At 47.6% G+C, this 15,207-nt stretch overlaps 2 protein-coding genes across 3 annotated transcripts; one reads left to right on the top strand and one right to left on the bottom strand.

Moving 5' to 3' along the window:
• The first annotated feature begins 1,917 nt into the window (after window positions 1-1,917).
• Window positions 1,918-5,092, top strand: LOC121113271 (mas-related G-protein coupled receptor member H-like). The gene is made up of 2 exons (XM_040701808.2): window positions 1,918-1,991; window positions 2,220-5,092. Exon 2 carries the CDS (start codon window positions 2,268-2,270, stop codon window positions 3,231-3,233), a length of 966 nt encoding a protein of 321 aa, XP_040557742.1. The 5' UTR covers window positions 1,918-1,991; window positions 2,220-2,267; the 3' UTR covers window positions 3,234-5,092.
• Window positions 5,093-7,500: 2,408 nt separating this feature from the next.
• MRGPRH (MAS-related GPR, member H) lies at window positions 7,501-12,044 on the bottom strand. 2 transcript variants are annotated; one of them, XM_025151273.3, is made up of 2 exons: window positions 11,919-12,044; window positions 7,501-9,691 (listed from the first exon to the last, which is right to left on the bottom strand). In XM_025151273.3, the coding sequence occupies exon 2, from the start codon at window positions 9,640-9,642 to the stop codon at window positions 8,620-8,622; it is 1,023 nt and encodes a 340-aa protein (XP_025007041.1). In that variant the 5' UTR covers window positions 9,643-9,691; window positions 11,919-12,044; the 3' UTR covers window positions 7,501-8,619. The 2 variants fall into 2 exon arrangements, with proteins under 2 accessions (XP_025007041.1, XP_423677.1); XM_423677.6 differs by having other exon boundaries at window positions 7,501-9,594.
• Window positions 12,045-15,207: the final 3,163 nt, after the last annotated feature.

Here is a 15,207-nt window from a genome sequence, read left to right as displayed (position 1 = left end):
AGAATGCTATCAATGCCAAACAATGCTGGGAAAGCCCAGCAGGGTTTCTGATTTGCAAATCAAACCCGTTTAGCTGCATTCAAATCTTTCTGATCGATGCTTCCCGTTTTTATTTGTTCTTTTTCCCACTAATAGGCACCTCAGGCAAGAAGCTACAGGTATGTGTATATATATATATATTTCTCACTGGTTACTGGCACCTTGCTCTCTTGATAAAGATACACATCCTCTTTGCTGTCAGGGCAAGGAGCTGTGCCTGCAGTTGGTGGAGGTTTATTTGTAATGGCAGAGGCGGGGGAGGAGGCGCAGGCAATGTGTCACAGCAGGAATGCTGACACATCTCTTCCCTCTGGGAATGGCATCCGGCAGGACTCTTCCTAATGCCTGAGAGGGACGCAGCTCTGCCCAGCCTGGGGCATGAAGGCTGCTGAAGTGACTTCTGGGTGGGAGCTTTGAATGTTGCACTGAAATCGTGGCTGAGTTCCTTGTGTATCCCCTTTACTTTAGGAACAAAACGCCATGGGAGTTATGAGGTGTGCTACAAGAACGTTACTTTTCATGCTACGAAACAAAGACTGCCAAAGACGCCATAAAGAAAGCAGACAGCCAAAGTGCTGGTAGGAGTTTATTTCAAGTCGGATCATGATTTGGGTTGCTTCTTATGAAATACACGAGGTTGTCGACAGAGAAAACTCTGCGATGAGCTGCCCCCCCAGCCACAACCCCTGCCATGGGATGGTTGCCTCCCAGCTCAGGCTGCCCAGAGCCCCATCCAGCCTGGCTTTGGGGACCTCCAGAAATCCCATTATGTCCTCCAGCTTCATCTTGCTGTGCCAGGGGATTCGGCACTCTGCTGTGCACAGCTGATGGTGGAAGGATTCCCCAGCTCTTGTCTGCTACTTTGCTAGCTTTACAACCTGTTTCGCCAAGAGGATGGTGGGGAAGAGGCCTGGCAAGGGGAAGGCAGAAAGGTAAGAGTGAGTGAGATGAGCCAGGCATCATTAGCAGCGGGGGGAAAACAGCAGAAACCCCTTAGAAGTCTCTGGCAGCCCGTGGACGTCATGCTCCTTCTACTCATCGTTTCACAGGTGTGGAACCACTCTCAGCCATGCCAGCCCTTTTCCCAGCCCCCAGGCTCCATCACACCCACGCCCTGCACCTGGGATGCCAGCAGTGCCCCCTCAACAGCAGCCAAGAAGGCAGAGGTGTGCTCTTGTCTCAGCTTGCCTTGAGAAATCACCAGCGTTCAGATATGTAACAGCACGAGGGCCTTGCCCACGCCTCTAATCATGCTCTTGACATGCATGAGATTACATTTGGTGGGGTACACCGTGCTGCAACTGTGCTTTTATCTACAAATGGTTCCTGTCTCACAATCTCATCCTTCCACACTGCATGGGCTGTCGTCTTCATGGCTTATGTTCTCTCTTGTGTGTTTTCTGTCTTCTGAATTCTTTTTTTTTGGGAGTAATTCTTTTTTTTGCCTGTTTGTTATCCCCAATAACGAGGTCCTCCAAGGGATGTGTCTTTCACAGACCTCTCACTCTGTGCTCAGCTTGCATTGCCTCTCCTTGGCACCATGCTCCTCTTCTTCCACCCCCAAGTAGAAGACATTGCTTGCCCTTGGCTCAGCAGGGCTTTTCTGCTGTTGTTTTGTGACTATACCTAACTTAGCTGCAGCACATGCCAGAAAGTATGCCAAAACTCTGCCCCCAGGAAAGCAGGAGAAAGTCTTCCACCAGTGGGTGCACACACCAAAAACCAGCAGCCCCCACGTGGCAAGGCAAAGCTGTGGATGGGAAGAGGAAAAGGAAGGGGGTGATGTGGCCAGCTCCTGCTGACAAGATCACCGACATGTGAGGGGAAGCCGTCAGCAGTCTGATGAGATTGTGAGGTGAGCCTCCTGACACAGCCTGTGGGCATGTCTGCACCGTGAGCTCGAGCCAGCAGGATGGAGTGAAGTGGGGTGTCCTGGCAGCTCTTCTCACCTGGTAGGCCTGACCCTGTGGTGAGCTGTAGGGAGGGGGGGTCAGAGGTTGGGGATGGGCAGGTGGGAGATGCTGCCTGGCCAGGGATAGAGTTGGACCCTGTCCAAGGCACGGCAGGGGTCCGGGTCCTGCCCAGCCTGGCCTGGGGTTGATGAGGGAGTATGGGCAGAGATGGCAAGTGTTGGGAGCTCTTATGCTCCTCACCTGCCTCTCCTCTCTTGTCTTCCATAGGAGGTGGTGGGAGAGGGACGAAGCACCCCGCAGAGCAGGAGCTTCACCATGGCAGACACCACCTCGGCAGTCTTCGTGCTGAACTTTTCCGAGTACATGGACTCTTTTGAAAACACCACGTCAGAATGCCCGACGCTGAATTATAAAGAAAAGGTCACTTTAAGCGTCTGTGTGGGGATTTCTTTCTGTGGACTCGTGGATAACGCGATAGTCATGCGATTCCTGTTCTTCCACGTGAAGAAGAACCCATTCACTGTCTACACTCTAAACCTGGCCGTTGCTGACTTCTCTCTGCTCCTACTCCTTTCTCTGCTCATGTTGTTAATTTTGACCTTACCCATCTGTTCTCTCTTCGATGGCATTCTTTTGTCCTACGTGAAGATTTACATTGCAGTTGGGTATTTGTGCCACTTCTTCGACCTCAGCAGCCTGGGTTTCCTCACTGCAATCAGCGTGGAGCGGTGTCTCTCCGTCCTCTTCCCCATCTGGTATCGATGCCGTCGCCCAAAGCGCTTGGCAGGCATTGTGAGTGGGCTGCTGTGGGCTTTCAGTGGGTCTTTGGTTTCCTTCATGTATCTCACCTTTAACTTCATTGACGAACACATGAAGACGTTTGGAGCCGTAGCCTTTGCAACCTGCTTGACTTTTTCATCGATGATGCTGGTTTCCAACCTGTCCCTGTTCATCAAAATACAGCGTGGCTTTCGGATACGGCACCCGGGGAAACTCTACATCGCCGTCCTCATCAACGTGATCTTCTTCTTCGTCTTCGCTATTCCTTTCAGCGTGGAGGTATTTGTCAACCTTGCGGATAGGCTGGAGTTGTTTCCCGAAGACACCTCTCTGCTGCTGGTGATGCTGAACAGCAGCATCAACCCTGTCATTTACTTCCTGGTGGGGTGCTGCCGGCAGCGCCGCTCCCGGTGCTCCGTGACCGCTGCCCTGCGCAGAGTGTTCGAAGAGAAGGCGACCAGCTCCGCACCCGAGGACAAAGTGGATGAGACCACGGTGTGAAACACTGCTGGTGTGGAGGCCTGGAGATGCAGAGCCTCATCGGTGGTCTGTGGGCTGCTGAGGAGACATAGCTGGAGCTCCGTGGGAGGGTGCATGGCACAGAACCGGCACGGCGCTGCCCGGCTGGGCTCTGTCCATGTGTGTGGGCTGTATTCCCAACGACCCTCCTTGCCCCGGTCCTGTGAATAAACTCTGGCTCCCTGTGGTCAGCAGATGAGTTTCCTGGTCTTTGTGATGATCTGCCGAGGGAGAGCGTGGCGTGTGATCCCTGGGGGATCGCAGGACATCTCTGCTATTCGAGCAAGGCAGGGCTCTTCAAAAAGGATTGCACAAATGGGCAAGTCAATGGATCTAAGTGGGGAAAAAAGGGTGGAGAAGCGGGGTAGAGAAGAAGACATGGGGTAATATTACGATTTAGGGGATGGAGGGGAGGGAGAGAGAAGGAGAGAAAGATGAGGCAGAAAGAGAGGGGGAAAGAGAGCACGTGAAAGGAGAAAAAACAAAAGCAGTGAACTGTCCCCATGGTGCAGATGAATAAGATTTGGTGAGACAAGAATCTCTAACAGCTAAAACCGCATTTTCAGCCCTCTCCAACCTTCAGATGCAGCCTGTGAAGTGACCTGCCTGGGCTGTTTGATAAGAGGCAGTGGGTGAAGCCCTGGTGCTGTCATACATCCACACGCTGCTGGTTTCTCAGTGTGGAGGGTCTCTCCTGGTCCAGAACCGGGCACATGCAGTGGAACCCAGCATCCCCAAATGGCAAGGCAAAGCTGGTGGGTAGGGGAAAGAAAAGGAAAGGAGTGATAGTGAGTGGCTGTGGGCAGAGATGGTGAGTGTTGGGACCACCAATACCCCTCATCTGTCTTTTCTTCCCTGTCTCTCATAGGAGGTGGTGGGAGAGGGATGAAACAGCCAACCAGAGCAGCAGCTTCACCATGGCAGAGACCACCTCAACAGACTCCTCTCTTTTCAGTGATTCCCTGGGTGCTGTGAGGGACAGGGGGAGGGAGCAGCTCTTCTGGTGAATTACAAGCTTTGCTGGTTGGCTTATCTCTGTTTAGGTGGGGTGCTTAGCTCTGTGGCTTGGTGATGCTTTTGGTGGCTGTGTGGCTCCTGGTCTTCCATGCAAAGAACAGCCCCTTGGCTGTCTGTATCCTGACTCTGGCCATCACCGCCTTCGATGCGATCCTTTTTTGTTTCGCTTGCCATTTGCAGTGTAAGATTTTTGTTTGTTTGAACTATCCGGATTTGATTTTCACTGTAGTTTGTCTCGTGCTTCTCGTCTGTCCCTTCAGCAGCATGTATCTCCAGAAAGCAGAATGGAGTGATGTCTCTCCGTGCTCTTCTAAGTCTGGTACCGATGCCACTACCACAATCACTTGTCAGGCATCGTGTGGGGGCTGCTCGGGGCTTTTCCATTTGCTTAACTTCTATTTGCTGTAGTTTTCACCCAACCTCTGTCTGTGGTGACACACTCAACTTTGTTGCCACCACCTCAGGCTCCTACAAAGTCTTCCAGTGATGCAGATGCCATGTACTGGGGAAATGCCCAGGCAGGGGTCAGATGGGAGCAGCAGGGCCTGGAGATGCTGAACCCTTGTAGGCAGCCCAGGCAGATGGAGAGTCCGCATGCCTTCATCCCAGAATAATAAATTCTTGTTCCCTTTGCTCAATAAACAAGTCTTTGTGGTTCTCTGGGGGGCATCTGTATCTGCTTAATTGAATTTACGTCTAAATCAGAGAAAGTATCTCTGGACCTTGTGTTATTCACCTCCCAGAGAGCAAGCACAGCTATTAAATACTATGCTAACACAGCTGGAATCAGCTGTTATAAATGAAAATTCACTTTTCTGACATTTTTCGCCCCACAGTGACTTGAAGGTTTTTCCTGTGTCTAATATAAAAAATCATTCACCTGGCTCAGCCTTCATTTCCTGTCTTCATTCTTCCTTCTGCATCTTTTCATTACAATTTGCAGTATCCTTAGTGCTGCCTTTGACAGTCATTTACACGTTATTTCCTCTACCACACATTGTGCAGTGAGCATTCCTGGTGCCACATAGGCCATTTGGTTCTCAAAAATACCAGAGTTCTTGTGATGGCACCAGCCATGAAGCCAGGTACTTAAAGATAAGATCCTTCGGTTGGTTTCCATGTCCTTACCCAGTACAGGAGGCAGAGAAGAAAAGATGATGTATGCACTAAACTCCTTCAGCTGTCATTCCAAGGCCATGAAGTCCCTTCTGGTAGCCCTTGACCGACATGTAGCTGCTTCATCTCTCCCTATGTGGAAAAGCAGCGAGGTGTTGTGGTCTGCTGGCTGTACTTTGCTAAGTAGTTTCCTGGTGATGTCCCTCACCTGACCCCCAGGAAGACAGCAGACTCATCTAAGAAGAGGGTCTGCTTGGCATGTTGGTCATTCCCAGGCTTTGTGGCCTGGGACAAATAGCTTTTGAAGGGCATGTAGTTAACATGATGTAAGATGTCAAGGAGAGGACAAAATCATGCAAGAATTTGGAAAGATGGGAATCAGCCAAAGTGTGGAATCAGTGCAGAGGAAAAAGAATAAGACTATATAACAGAAAAAAAGAAAGAAAAGAAAAGTAAGCGGAACGTTGCTACTTAGAGTGATAGAAAATGGGCAGGCACAGTGACTGTGCGTGCACGAATGCCTATGAGAGGGGCCAGAAAATGGTACGACAGAGAGACAGAGCACCAGAAAGCATGTGGATGGTGAACAATTGGTCAACTTGGTCCTCAGATGTTTACTTGTGCAGCTGAATTGAGCTCCCAAAGAATCTGGCATCTGTAATTTGCTTCAGGCTGTCTTTCTCATGGTTTCTAATTTATCCCATTGGATTTTTGGGAAGGGGAAGATGTTTCTATCTGCAGGTTTCATTTGTGTGTTCTTCAGTGCAAGCACAGCAGAGCAGGTGCTGACAGGAAGGAGTGTGTTTACTGCATGGAATAGGATGGGGTGAAGTCAGCAGCAGTTGAGAATGGGGTTCTTTTATGTCGTGAGGCAAAGCCACAAATCTGCTCTGGTTGCTCTTAGATCAGGTGGGGAGAAAATCACCTCCCAGAAATTCCATCACTGGCGACGTGCTGGCATACATCTTTGGAAGGCCTTTTATGCATTTGTACTGGGGCCAAATGCTCTTAAGCTGGGGATGTATAAACGGGCAGTCGAGAAGAGATAGTGGGAAATTCTCAGAGGAATGGGATTTGTTTCATTTTTTCTCTCTTGTGAGATCAGATTGGACTGGGGTTAGATTAGTCTGAGGGAAAGCATACAATTTCCCAACTTTTCCTTCAAAATGCACTTCCTGCGCAGTGCTTTACCCCACATACTGCCATTGACACCATGTATGGCAAAAGAAGGTGATGACAGTGCCTTCAAATGAGATACAAGCACCACAGAGCAATAACTGGTAATACAGAAGGGAGCTTGTCTTGCCCCTTCCGATGACCAGTGATAGCTCAAGAGGAATGCAGTCTCTATGCAGAGAGAAGCTGCTCCCTCCTCTGCTAACCCTTAAATGAGGGTGAGCCTTGGTAGGGCTGGGTGACCATGTTAAGCTTTTAAAGCATACATCTTGTAGGGCCTGCCGTGGGGTTTCTGAAATGTTCTCACCAGCAAGCCTGTTTGCACTGTTTTACCTCCCCTGCTCTCCTTTCCACCTGATCCCAAGTTGCTCTGTGGGTCATGATACACCACTTGGCTTTGAGCTTATGAAACCCCTAAATAGGGCAAAGGAAAACTGCCTAGAGGTGTTGCCCCTCCTCCTGCCCCCAGTTAGCTGATCCTGACTCTCCTTCAAACAGGACAGCACAGCCTTCTCACTACTTGCTTCCCCTTCCTTCCTGTGGCACTGTTTTCTTTCCATTGTGTTAGTTCAGGGTGGAAGATCCAGCAAAGGATGCCCATTCCCTTGCTGATTCTATCACTGACTTCTTCTGGACCACGACAGAAGTCCTGCAAATATCTGCAGATGCCACCTCTGAGAATGCCTGTCTCATACCATGCATGGTCGAGGGTGCCTACAGTTGTCATTTACATACAAGCATCACCAAGGGGAAAGGTAGGAGTGTGTTTGCTCTGAATGGAGCTTGTCTTCATGATGTATGTGCAGAGGGACAAGCTATCAAGATAGAAAGTCTTTCACATTCTGTAAGTTTTCATCAGTCGATGGCTTCTTCTGAGAAGGCAAATATTTAGTTTCTAATAGAGCTTGTTTTCCATTTAAAAAAAATTAAATAAATAAAGTGGCTTGGAACATTTTTAATAATAAAGGAAATGAGCTGAGCCTCTTCTCTCCCAGTGATAAAATCATTACAGATAATAAGAAGAATACATTTTAACATGCTTTCAGATAAATGGACAGTCTCTTCCCCCCATCAGTAGAAGTCAGAAGTAAAGAAAATCTCACTCAAAGACAGCTGATGACAGCAGGCCTGGCCTGAATCAACTACGTGTACGTCGCAGAAAAAATGGCATTAAAAATTAAAGAATAATAGAAATGGGACTCAATTTTCAGCTTTCAGAAACTGTAAACAGGAAGCAGAAAGCAACCACAGAGGTTGGGGTGACCACTATTGATTTGGGTTAAAAGAGCAAATATTGTGTGGAGTGATGGTCTAACATTTCAAACAATCATATCTTATGTGTCCAGGCGTTGGGTCTGGAAAAGAATTTGTTGCAAATTTCTGATAGGTGTTTATCTTCCATTTTCTGCTTTATTGTATTTTTTTTCCCTTCTTTGAACTTACTTCTTCTGGTAGGTCAAGAAGTGTTGGATGCCACGGGTTGTTATTGTCTGTGAAGGGAAGAAATAACAACCCAATGCTTGCTGCAGCTAAACCCTCCTTTTAACTAATAACTATTAACCAATTAACAGAGACTTCCATAATGTGAAGCTTTTCACTGATTGAAATGCTCACATTGGGAAGCAAAGTATCATTCACGCTATGAGCCACAAAGACTGCATGTGGCGCTGACATACAGATACTTAAAATTAAGGGAGTTGGACTCACTTCTTATCTGATTTCAACAGGGAGATCACAGATCCCCCTCATCGCCAGAGGTCTGCGTAAAAAAAGAGACTGAATATTAATGCTCTGAAAAACAGAGCTTTATTGACAGATAAACTAAGCAGGATTCCTGTGATGAAACGCAGCCATTGAGACATTTCACCTTATCATTTAATGGCCGCTGAAAAGCAATGTAGTCCTAACATGGGCAGAGCTTCAAATAACCAGCGAGAAGGCAGGTGTTCAGAATGAAGGCTGTTAAGGCTGGGCGGGATGGACCTCCCGCAGTACCTCAGAGTTCTTCAGCTCTGTGAACGGCCACCTCCCATCTCCAGGGCTCTCTTAGTGAATGATATTAGGAGGACATCGTTATCGTGTCTCGGGTATCCCGTTCCTCTTTGTCATCTGCTGAGTCTTCAAAGACCCTCTGGAATGCCAGTCTGAGGGTGAATTTGATTCTCCGGTCCCTGTAGCTCCCCACAAGGAAGTAAATGACGGGGTTGAGACTGCTGTTCACACAGGACAGCACAAAGCCGATCTCGGGCGAATAGAGGAATTTGTAGCCCAAGAAGTCAAAGAGGATGAGGACGCTGAGAGGAACAGCAAAAATGAGGAAGAAGAGCACGGTGAGCATGATGACGGTGAAGAGCCGTCCTGTCCGGAACTTCTGGGAGCTGCACTTGACTCTGAGGAAGAGGGTCAGGCTGAAGAACAGCATGAGGGGGGTGCAGACGAGGAAATCCAAGACGCCAATGGTAATGAGCAGCATCCGGCAGCTGCCAGAGGGGTGGATGGAGCACAGAATGTAGCCAACTGTGTTCAGTAGCAGAGAGAGGCACCAGAGCAGGCCGGAGATGATGGCAGACAAGTGCTTTGGGCGGTGACTTCGGCACCAGATGGGGCAGAGGACGGAGAGGCACCTTTCAATGCTGATGGCTGTCAGGAGATACAAGCCAGTCCCATACGTGAAAAGATCCAGGAAGAGGAATATCCCAAACTGGACCCCTACGTTGAACTGCATCAGGTACTGGACAGTCTCAATGGCGATGCAGAGGAGATAGCCAAAGTCAGCAGCGGCCAGGTTTAGGATGTAGACAGTGAAGTGGTTTCTGCGGATGCAGAAGCCAAGGTACCATAGAACTATGCCATTTCCCACCATCCCACAGGCGGCACTGATGAGGCAGAAGCTCTCCATGAACTTGAGAACGGCGTACGATGGCTCTGGCCTTCCTGCAGCACTGCTGTGGTTAGCTCCTTGAGCCTGGCTGTTTGCATCCAAGAGGAAGAACGGTGTAGTTGAAGCACTCATACTGGGTGGCTTTGCACCGACCTGTGGGCAGAGATGAGAGAGGGGGTAACTCATGTGACTTTCCCTCATGATAAACCGATGGTGTTTCTGGATTCATCCCAGTTCTCTGTAGCCGGAGCTAGATGCAGGGAGGGATAGAGATGTATCTTAGATTAATCATGCCTGAAAAGTACCTCTTTTTGTTGCCCAAGTGAAAGAAGAACCCAGTGTTAACAACATCAGTGTCTCAGCATCACACTGCTAGGATTAGGTGAGACAAGTTGTCAGAAGTGTGTAAAAACCGCAGGCAGTCTGTGTACAACTTTAAGCAGTGTTGAGGCTCATTGAGGTTTGCCCTATGCATAATGCACAGGAAACATTATAGAGACTGCTGCCATCTATAGTGTAGATGACTGACACACGCTTTTCCCCTATCCCCACCAGCTGTTAATTTGGACACAGAAAGGTGGAGAAGTGCATTGAAAGGCAGCTGCAAGAGAGGAACAAGTCAAAGTGGGGAGATCTGGGAAAAGGTGAATCATTGGACTGTCACAAACGGCCCCTCCCCTCTTTGCAAAATGCTACGATGTACTTGCAGGCTACCTACACAGGCAAAGTGTGATGAACAAAATCATTCTTGTCTCATCTTACTACTCCAGACACGCTGCGTTCAGCACTGTGTGCACAGAGGCAAGATAAATGCATGGTGCAGATGGGTTCTTCAGCCAGCTGATGGCCTGGGTAGTGGCCACAACCTCACTGCATTATTCTGTAGCAGGCACAAACACCAGCAATGCTTGGTTGGGATTCCTGCTGGTGCCACTACATCTAGCATTCTCTATTAGAAATACAAACATGTAATTTAATGCAACCCCTAAATTTTTCATTTGAATTAATGGAGGTTGATAAGCACCTCCAGGAGACACGTATGACATCCCAAGAGAGGTGTCTTGGGGAGTCGTGCAGTCAGCTGCCTGTCTCTGCTGACAGCAAATGCATTGCAGAGTTCCACTTTCATTGAGAGGCTGAATGTGTGGACAGAACAGCCAAAGGGAGCTGATCTTTACCACAGCTTGCAGGATTTGAAACCTTTAGTGCTTTCTGAAAGCAGGGAGCTTCAGGCACTGCACAGTGTTCTTCTGCAGGACTCCGGATATTGCCATCCCCAGCTACATGTATGACATCGTGTGCTTCTAGTGGGGGACTTTAGAGATCCGTGGTCTCAAATGAAAAAGTTTCCTTACCTGGAGAGGGCAGCAAACTGCCTGACCTGCAGCACTACCAAAGCTGCCTCCTCCCTGAACATCAGCAGCACACAAATGGAAGAGACACAGCCTCTTAACTTTGTTGATTTCCTTTCTATCTCCTTTCAGAGTGGCAATAGATCTCTCGCAAAGGAAAAACTATCAGACCTCGACTCACAGCAGAAAGCATCTGATTCAGTGAATCAGCCTCTAATTCAGTGAACTGAGTCTGCTGCAAGGAGAAAGGAAGACCCCGTGGCTAACTGTGCTCCTGGCACCCTCCTCTGCCACAATCTATCCAAGGTGACCTGAAGCAAATTTCTAACTGACCTGTAGAGGACCCAAACATTTAAGCTTCACTTGGCTCTGTCTGAGCCCACTCCCAGCCTCTGATCAGGTGCCCACATTAGGAAAGCAGCCATTCCACCTCCCTCTGCAATCACCTCCAGAAGGCAGCTCATCTCCTCCTGCAGAGCTGTGTCTGTGCTGTGCACTCAGACAAGGGCAGCTGACGAGCTGTCCGACATAAGCTGGTCGAGCAGAATTTCTTAATTTTAAAAGCCATGGCCTCAGAACTAGCTGCCAGTGATTCCTTTTAGCAAATTAATATATTGATACTTTAGCTAATATATTGATCCCTACTGTTAAGCCAGCCTGTATCACCTCCTGCCATTGGTTGCTCTTTCTTCCTTGGGATTAAGCATCCTGCCTGTGGTTTACATGCTGAGCAGCATGCAGTCCTCGTGGCAGATGTCAGTCAGGACAGATACCACAAAGACCATGGGCACAAAGCTATGCTCTTGTGTTTTCTTGGCTAATCTTAAGTGATCACCTAAGATGAAAGCTGTTAATGTCTTTGAATAGTGCCTCCTCTTTACAGACGTGCATTTATAGCAATAAGATAGCACTTGTTCATGGAAAGGTGTTCCCAGAATGAGGCTTTCCCCATCATGAAAATAATGAAGACAATCACACAGCTACAGTCAGTTTCTAACCAGCAGGAGAAGGGAAATGTTTCATTTCCTTTCTGCCATTTTCCCCCTCCATCTCTCCAAAAGCATGCTAAAAAGCAGCAGACAGATAGAGCACAATGGCGAAGACCATCATTTAGGAATTTCTCACCTTTTTGTGGATTCCTTGGAACTTCAGTGACTGATTTGCAGCAGCCGCCCGGTGTGGATATGCCAGGGATAATTATAATCTGAATTCTGTGGCATGTGGTCCAGATAGTAACTCGTGTTACTGCTCATGTCTGCACCGTAGTACTGGGCTATTTAAATGCTGCCTAAAAAGCCATGGTCTGTTCAATGTGCCCAGAACCAGCCAATCACTCTCTTGGGGAAACGTCTCGTTAGCTGTGTGTGGTCACTTAGATTTGAACTTCTTCCCCTTTCCCTCTGCACGGAACCTGTCACTGTCATGGCTTCAGAAATGATTTTTTTACCACTTCTCTCTTCTTCATTGAGTTGAACAAACCATGAAAGCAAGAACGGACCGTCCAAAATTGTACTTAGCCTTATGCACCCATGCTCATTTCCCATCTGAGCCCTCAAAATGCTGCCCTTTTGGTCCGTGCAGAAAATGTCTTATTATTGCTCTGGGGAACGCAGGTTGAGAAACTGTCAGTCCTCTTCCATAACGCCTGCTGCTCATTTCACAACTTCCCTCCGCACAGCTTCTCATTCTCCAAGAGCACACTGTCAAACATATCCAATTTGCTTTAACACACCTGTCACTCCTCTGACCCCCAGCCTCCAGTTTAGTCCCTACTGCTTCACACAGCCCCTCCTGGAGGAGGGTCCATCCAATCTCCATAGCCTCACCACACCTCCAGAGCCGCAGTGGCACAGTCCCTCCTGATGCTCCCTTTAGTACACAAAGCCTGCTCCCCATGTCACCAACTCTTCAAGTGCAGCTTCAAACTCTACGGTGTTACATTCCACGTCTCACTGTCTTTTGGCTTAGTCCTCCACCACTCCTCAGGCACTTCTGACTGCACTGACTCCAACCTCACTGCTTTCTGTTTCTCGTTCCACAGTTTCCCCTTGCTCACCATCATGTTCACATCTCCTCCTCATCTCGTGCTTCTTGGTGCTCAAGACATTTCCACAAAGCAAAGCAATGCTCAGTGGCAGAAACAATTTTTCATAGACATTCAAAAGGCAGAAACTAAAATTACACAGCAGACTTCAGAGCAGTTATGAATTTGAGGTCTTAATAGAGTTGATGCCTGAGCTATCGCATCCATTTGTTTGATCATAGACTGCAGATGCTAAGAAGGATGAGGTCCTGTTTGACAGCAGGATTTGTCAACCCCAAATAACTTTGTTCAAAGTGCACAAAGATTTAGAAGCACTGTTTTATTTCTCACAGTGCTAGAAAGTGGGTTCATGCTCCTCTACACTTTGGAAAACCACAGTGCAGCTGGTCTTGTTGAACGAAGGACTCTGGCAAGGGTTAACTAGACTAATTCACTGCACACACTTGTCTAGTTTAATATTCAGCTAACTTGTTGGCTGTTATTTCTAGTGGGGAAATCCTGAAATGTTTTCATACTGTTGTCATCACAGAATGATGATTGTTTCTTTAAAACACATTTGCTTAAACTTCTCAGTTAGGAAGGAGTTCGTGTCTCCTTTGCCTCTCCCTTTCATGCCTCCCTCTTCTCATCCCAAGAGCCCTTCAGGTGAGAGATTTCCTTGGAGAGCACTGAAGAGAGGTACTTAAATGGTTCTCAGCTCTTCCTTGTTGGTGGGCTATGAAAGCATCACTCAGTGCACCCATTATCCAGGCAGCCCATGAAAGCTGTTCTCACATAGACAGGAAATACCAAGGCAAACTTGTGATACAGGAAAGCAAGGAACTAAATTAGATGGGATTACACGAAGCAAGTGTTGGAAACTTTACTTTCCATATTCTTTCAAAACTCTGTGCTCTATGACAGCCTTACCAGCGAATGCAGATATTGAGGACACAAAATTATACAGATCTTACACAAAAAATTAGACCAGCAAATACAGAGGAGGCAAGTTTTCCAGCTTCCCTGGCTTCACTCTTTCTTCTTGTGTTCACTTCTTCCCTTCCCTTCCCTTCCCTTCCCTTCCCTTCCCTTCCCTTCCCTTCCCTTCCCTTCCCTTCCCTTCCCTTCCCTTCCCTTCCCTTCCCTTCCCTTCCCTTCCCTTCCCTTCCCTTCCCTTCCCTTCCCTTCCCTTCCCTTCCCTTCCCCTTTCCCACTGCATGTAGTGAGAAGGTAACATTTTTTCATGCTTTTTGAAATGTTAGCAGTCCAAGCAGTATTTATTTTTATTTTGCATCTGATTGCATTATATCATACTCTAGTCTGTCCCTGAAATGATTCTTCAAGAGGTAAGTCATCTTCTGGGAATCCTTTACTGAATTTGTCATATCTGTCATCCTCCCGGAGTCAGCAGAAATGAATAGGTACATCCAACAGCCTAAGCTGATCATGAATTGCTCTGCAAAGGCAGAAAAACATTGAATATGACAAGCACAGATACAGATGCCTATGTGGCATAAGGCAGCGAGGTGGGATGAGGCAGATGAATATTTTGCACAATGCAATTTGGTGGTGGTGGCAGGGACCTCACCAGGAGGGATACAGGGATACTGTACAGCTGTCTGTGCTGTGAATGTGTCTCATCTTCACAATCTTTTCCAGAATATGTATCTTCATTTAGCTTAGGAGTTTCCCACCTGCTGCATAGTTTTCCTTGATAGCTTTTCTTTTGGTTGCTCTCTTCTGAACCATTAATTGCTTTGCCAGTGGGACTGGTGGTGTTTTCTTCCAGTTCTGCTCTGGCTTGGATGGAGTCCATTTGTTTCTTTTCCACTGGGTACAGCACAGCCTTAAACGTGCACTGTTTTTGTCCCTCTGTTTTCTGTAGAAAACATGTGTGAGAGATAAGTTAAAAGACAAGAGAAGGAGAGAGGAAGGAAGGGAGAGATAGCAATCTCGTAAGACTGGGCAGAAATCAATATCATGTTGTTCTTACTGATCTTTTTTCCCCGTAGATATATACTAGAAAAGGAAGTATCCATGCAAATTTTACTCCTCTTGAATGTCTTTCACTTACTGTTAGTACAACTGTAAGCACAGGAAAAGTCCCTTACTTTCCCCACTTCCTCTCCAGTTTGTGGGTTTGAGAGTAATCTTGGGTTTTCTCCATTTCAGTGTTTCCTGGGGATGATTGATCTATGATGGTGGTTTTTTTCACCCACACAGGAGTTTCTGGTTATGCTGTAACTTTAAGTATGTGCTACAGAATTTGAATAAGCTGAATAATTTCACATCATTCTCTGCTCAGCGATCACCTGCACAATATCAGAGAGAACTGATGGTGGTTTCATTGGTCAAGACTTGCGATGGTGACACCAATTGACTTGAGAACGT

This window comes from Gallus gallus, chromosome 5 (genome assembly GCF_016699485.2).
Source record: "Gallus gallus isolate bGalGal1 chromosome 5, bGalGal1.mat.broiler.GRCg7b, whole genome shotgun sequence".
Lineage (NCBI taxonomy): Eukaryota > Metazoa > Chordata > Aves > Galliformes > Phasianidae > Gallus > Gallus gallus.
This window is presented reverse-complemented; position numbering and strand designations above follow the sequence as displayed.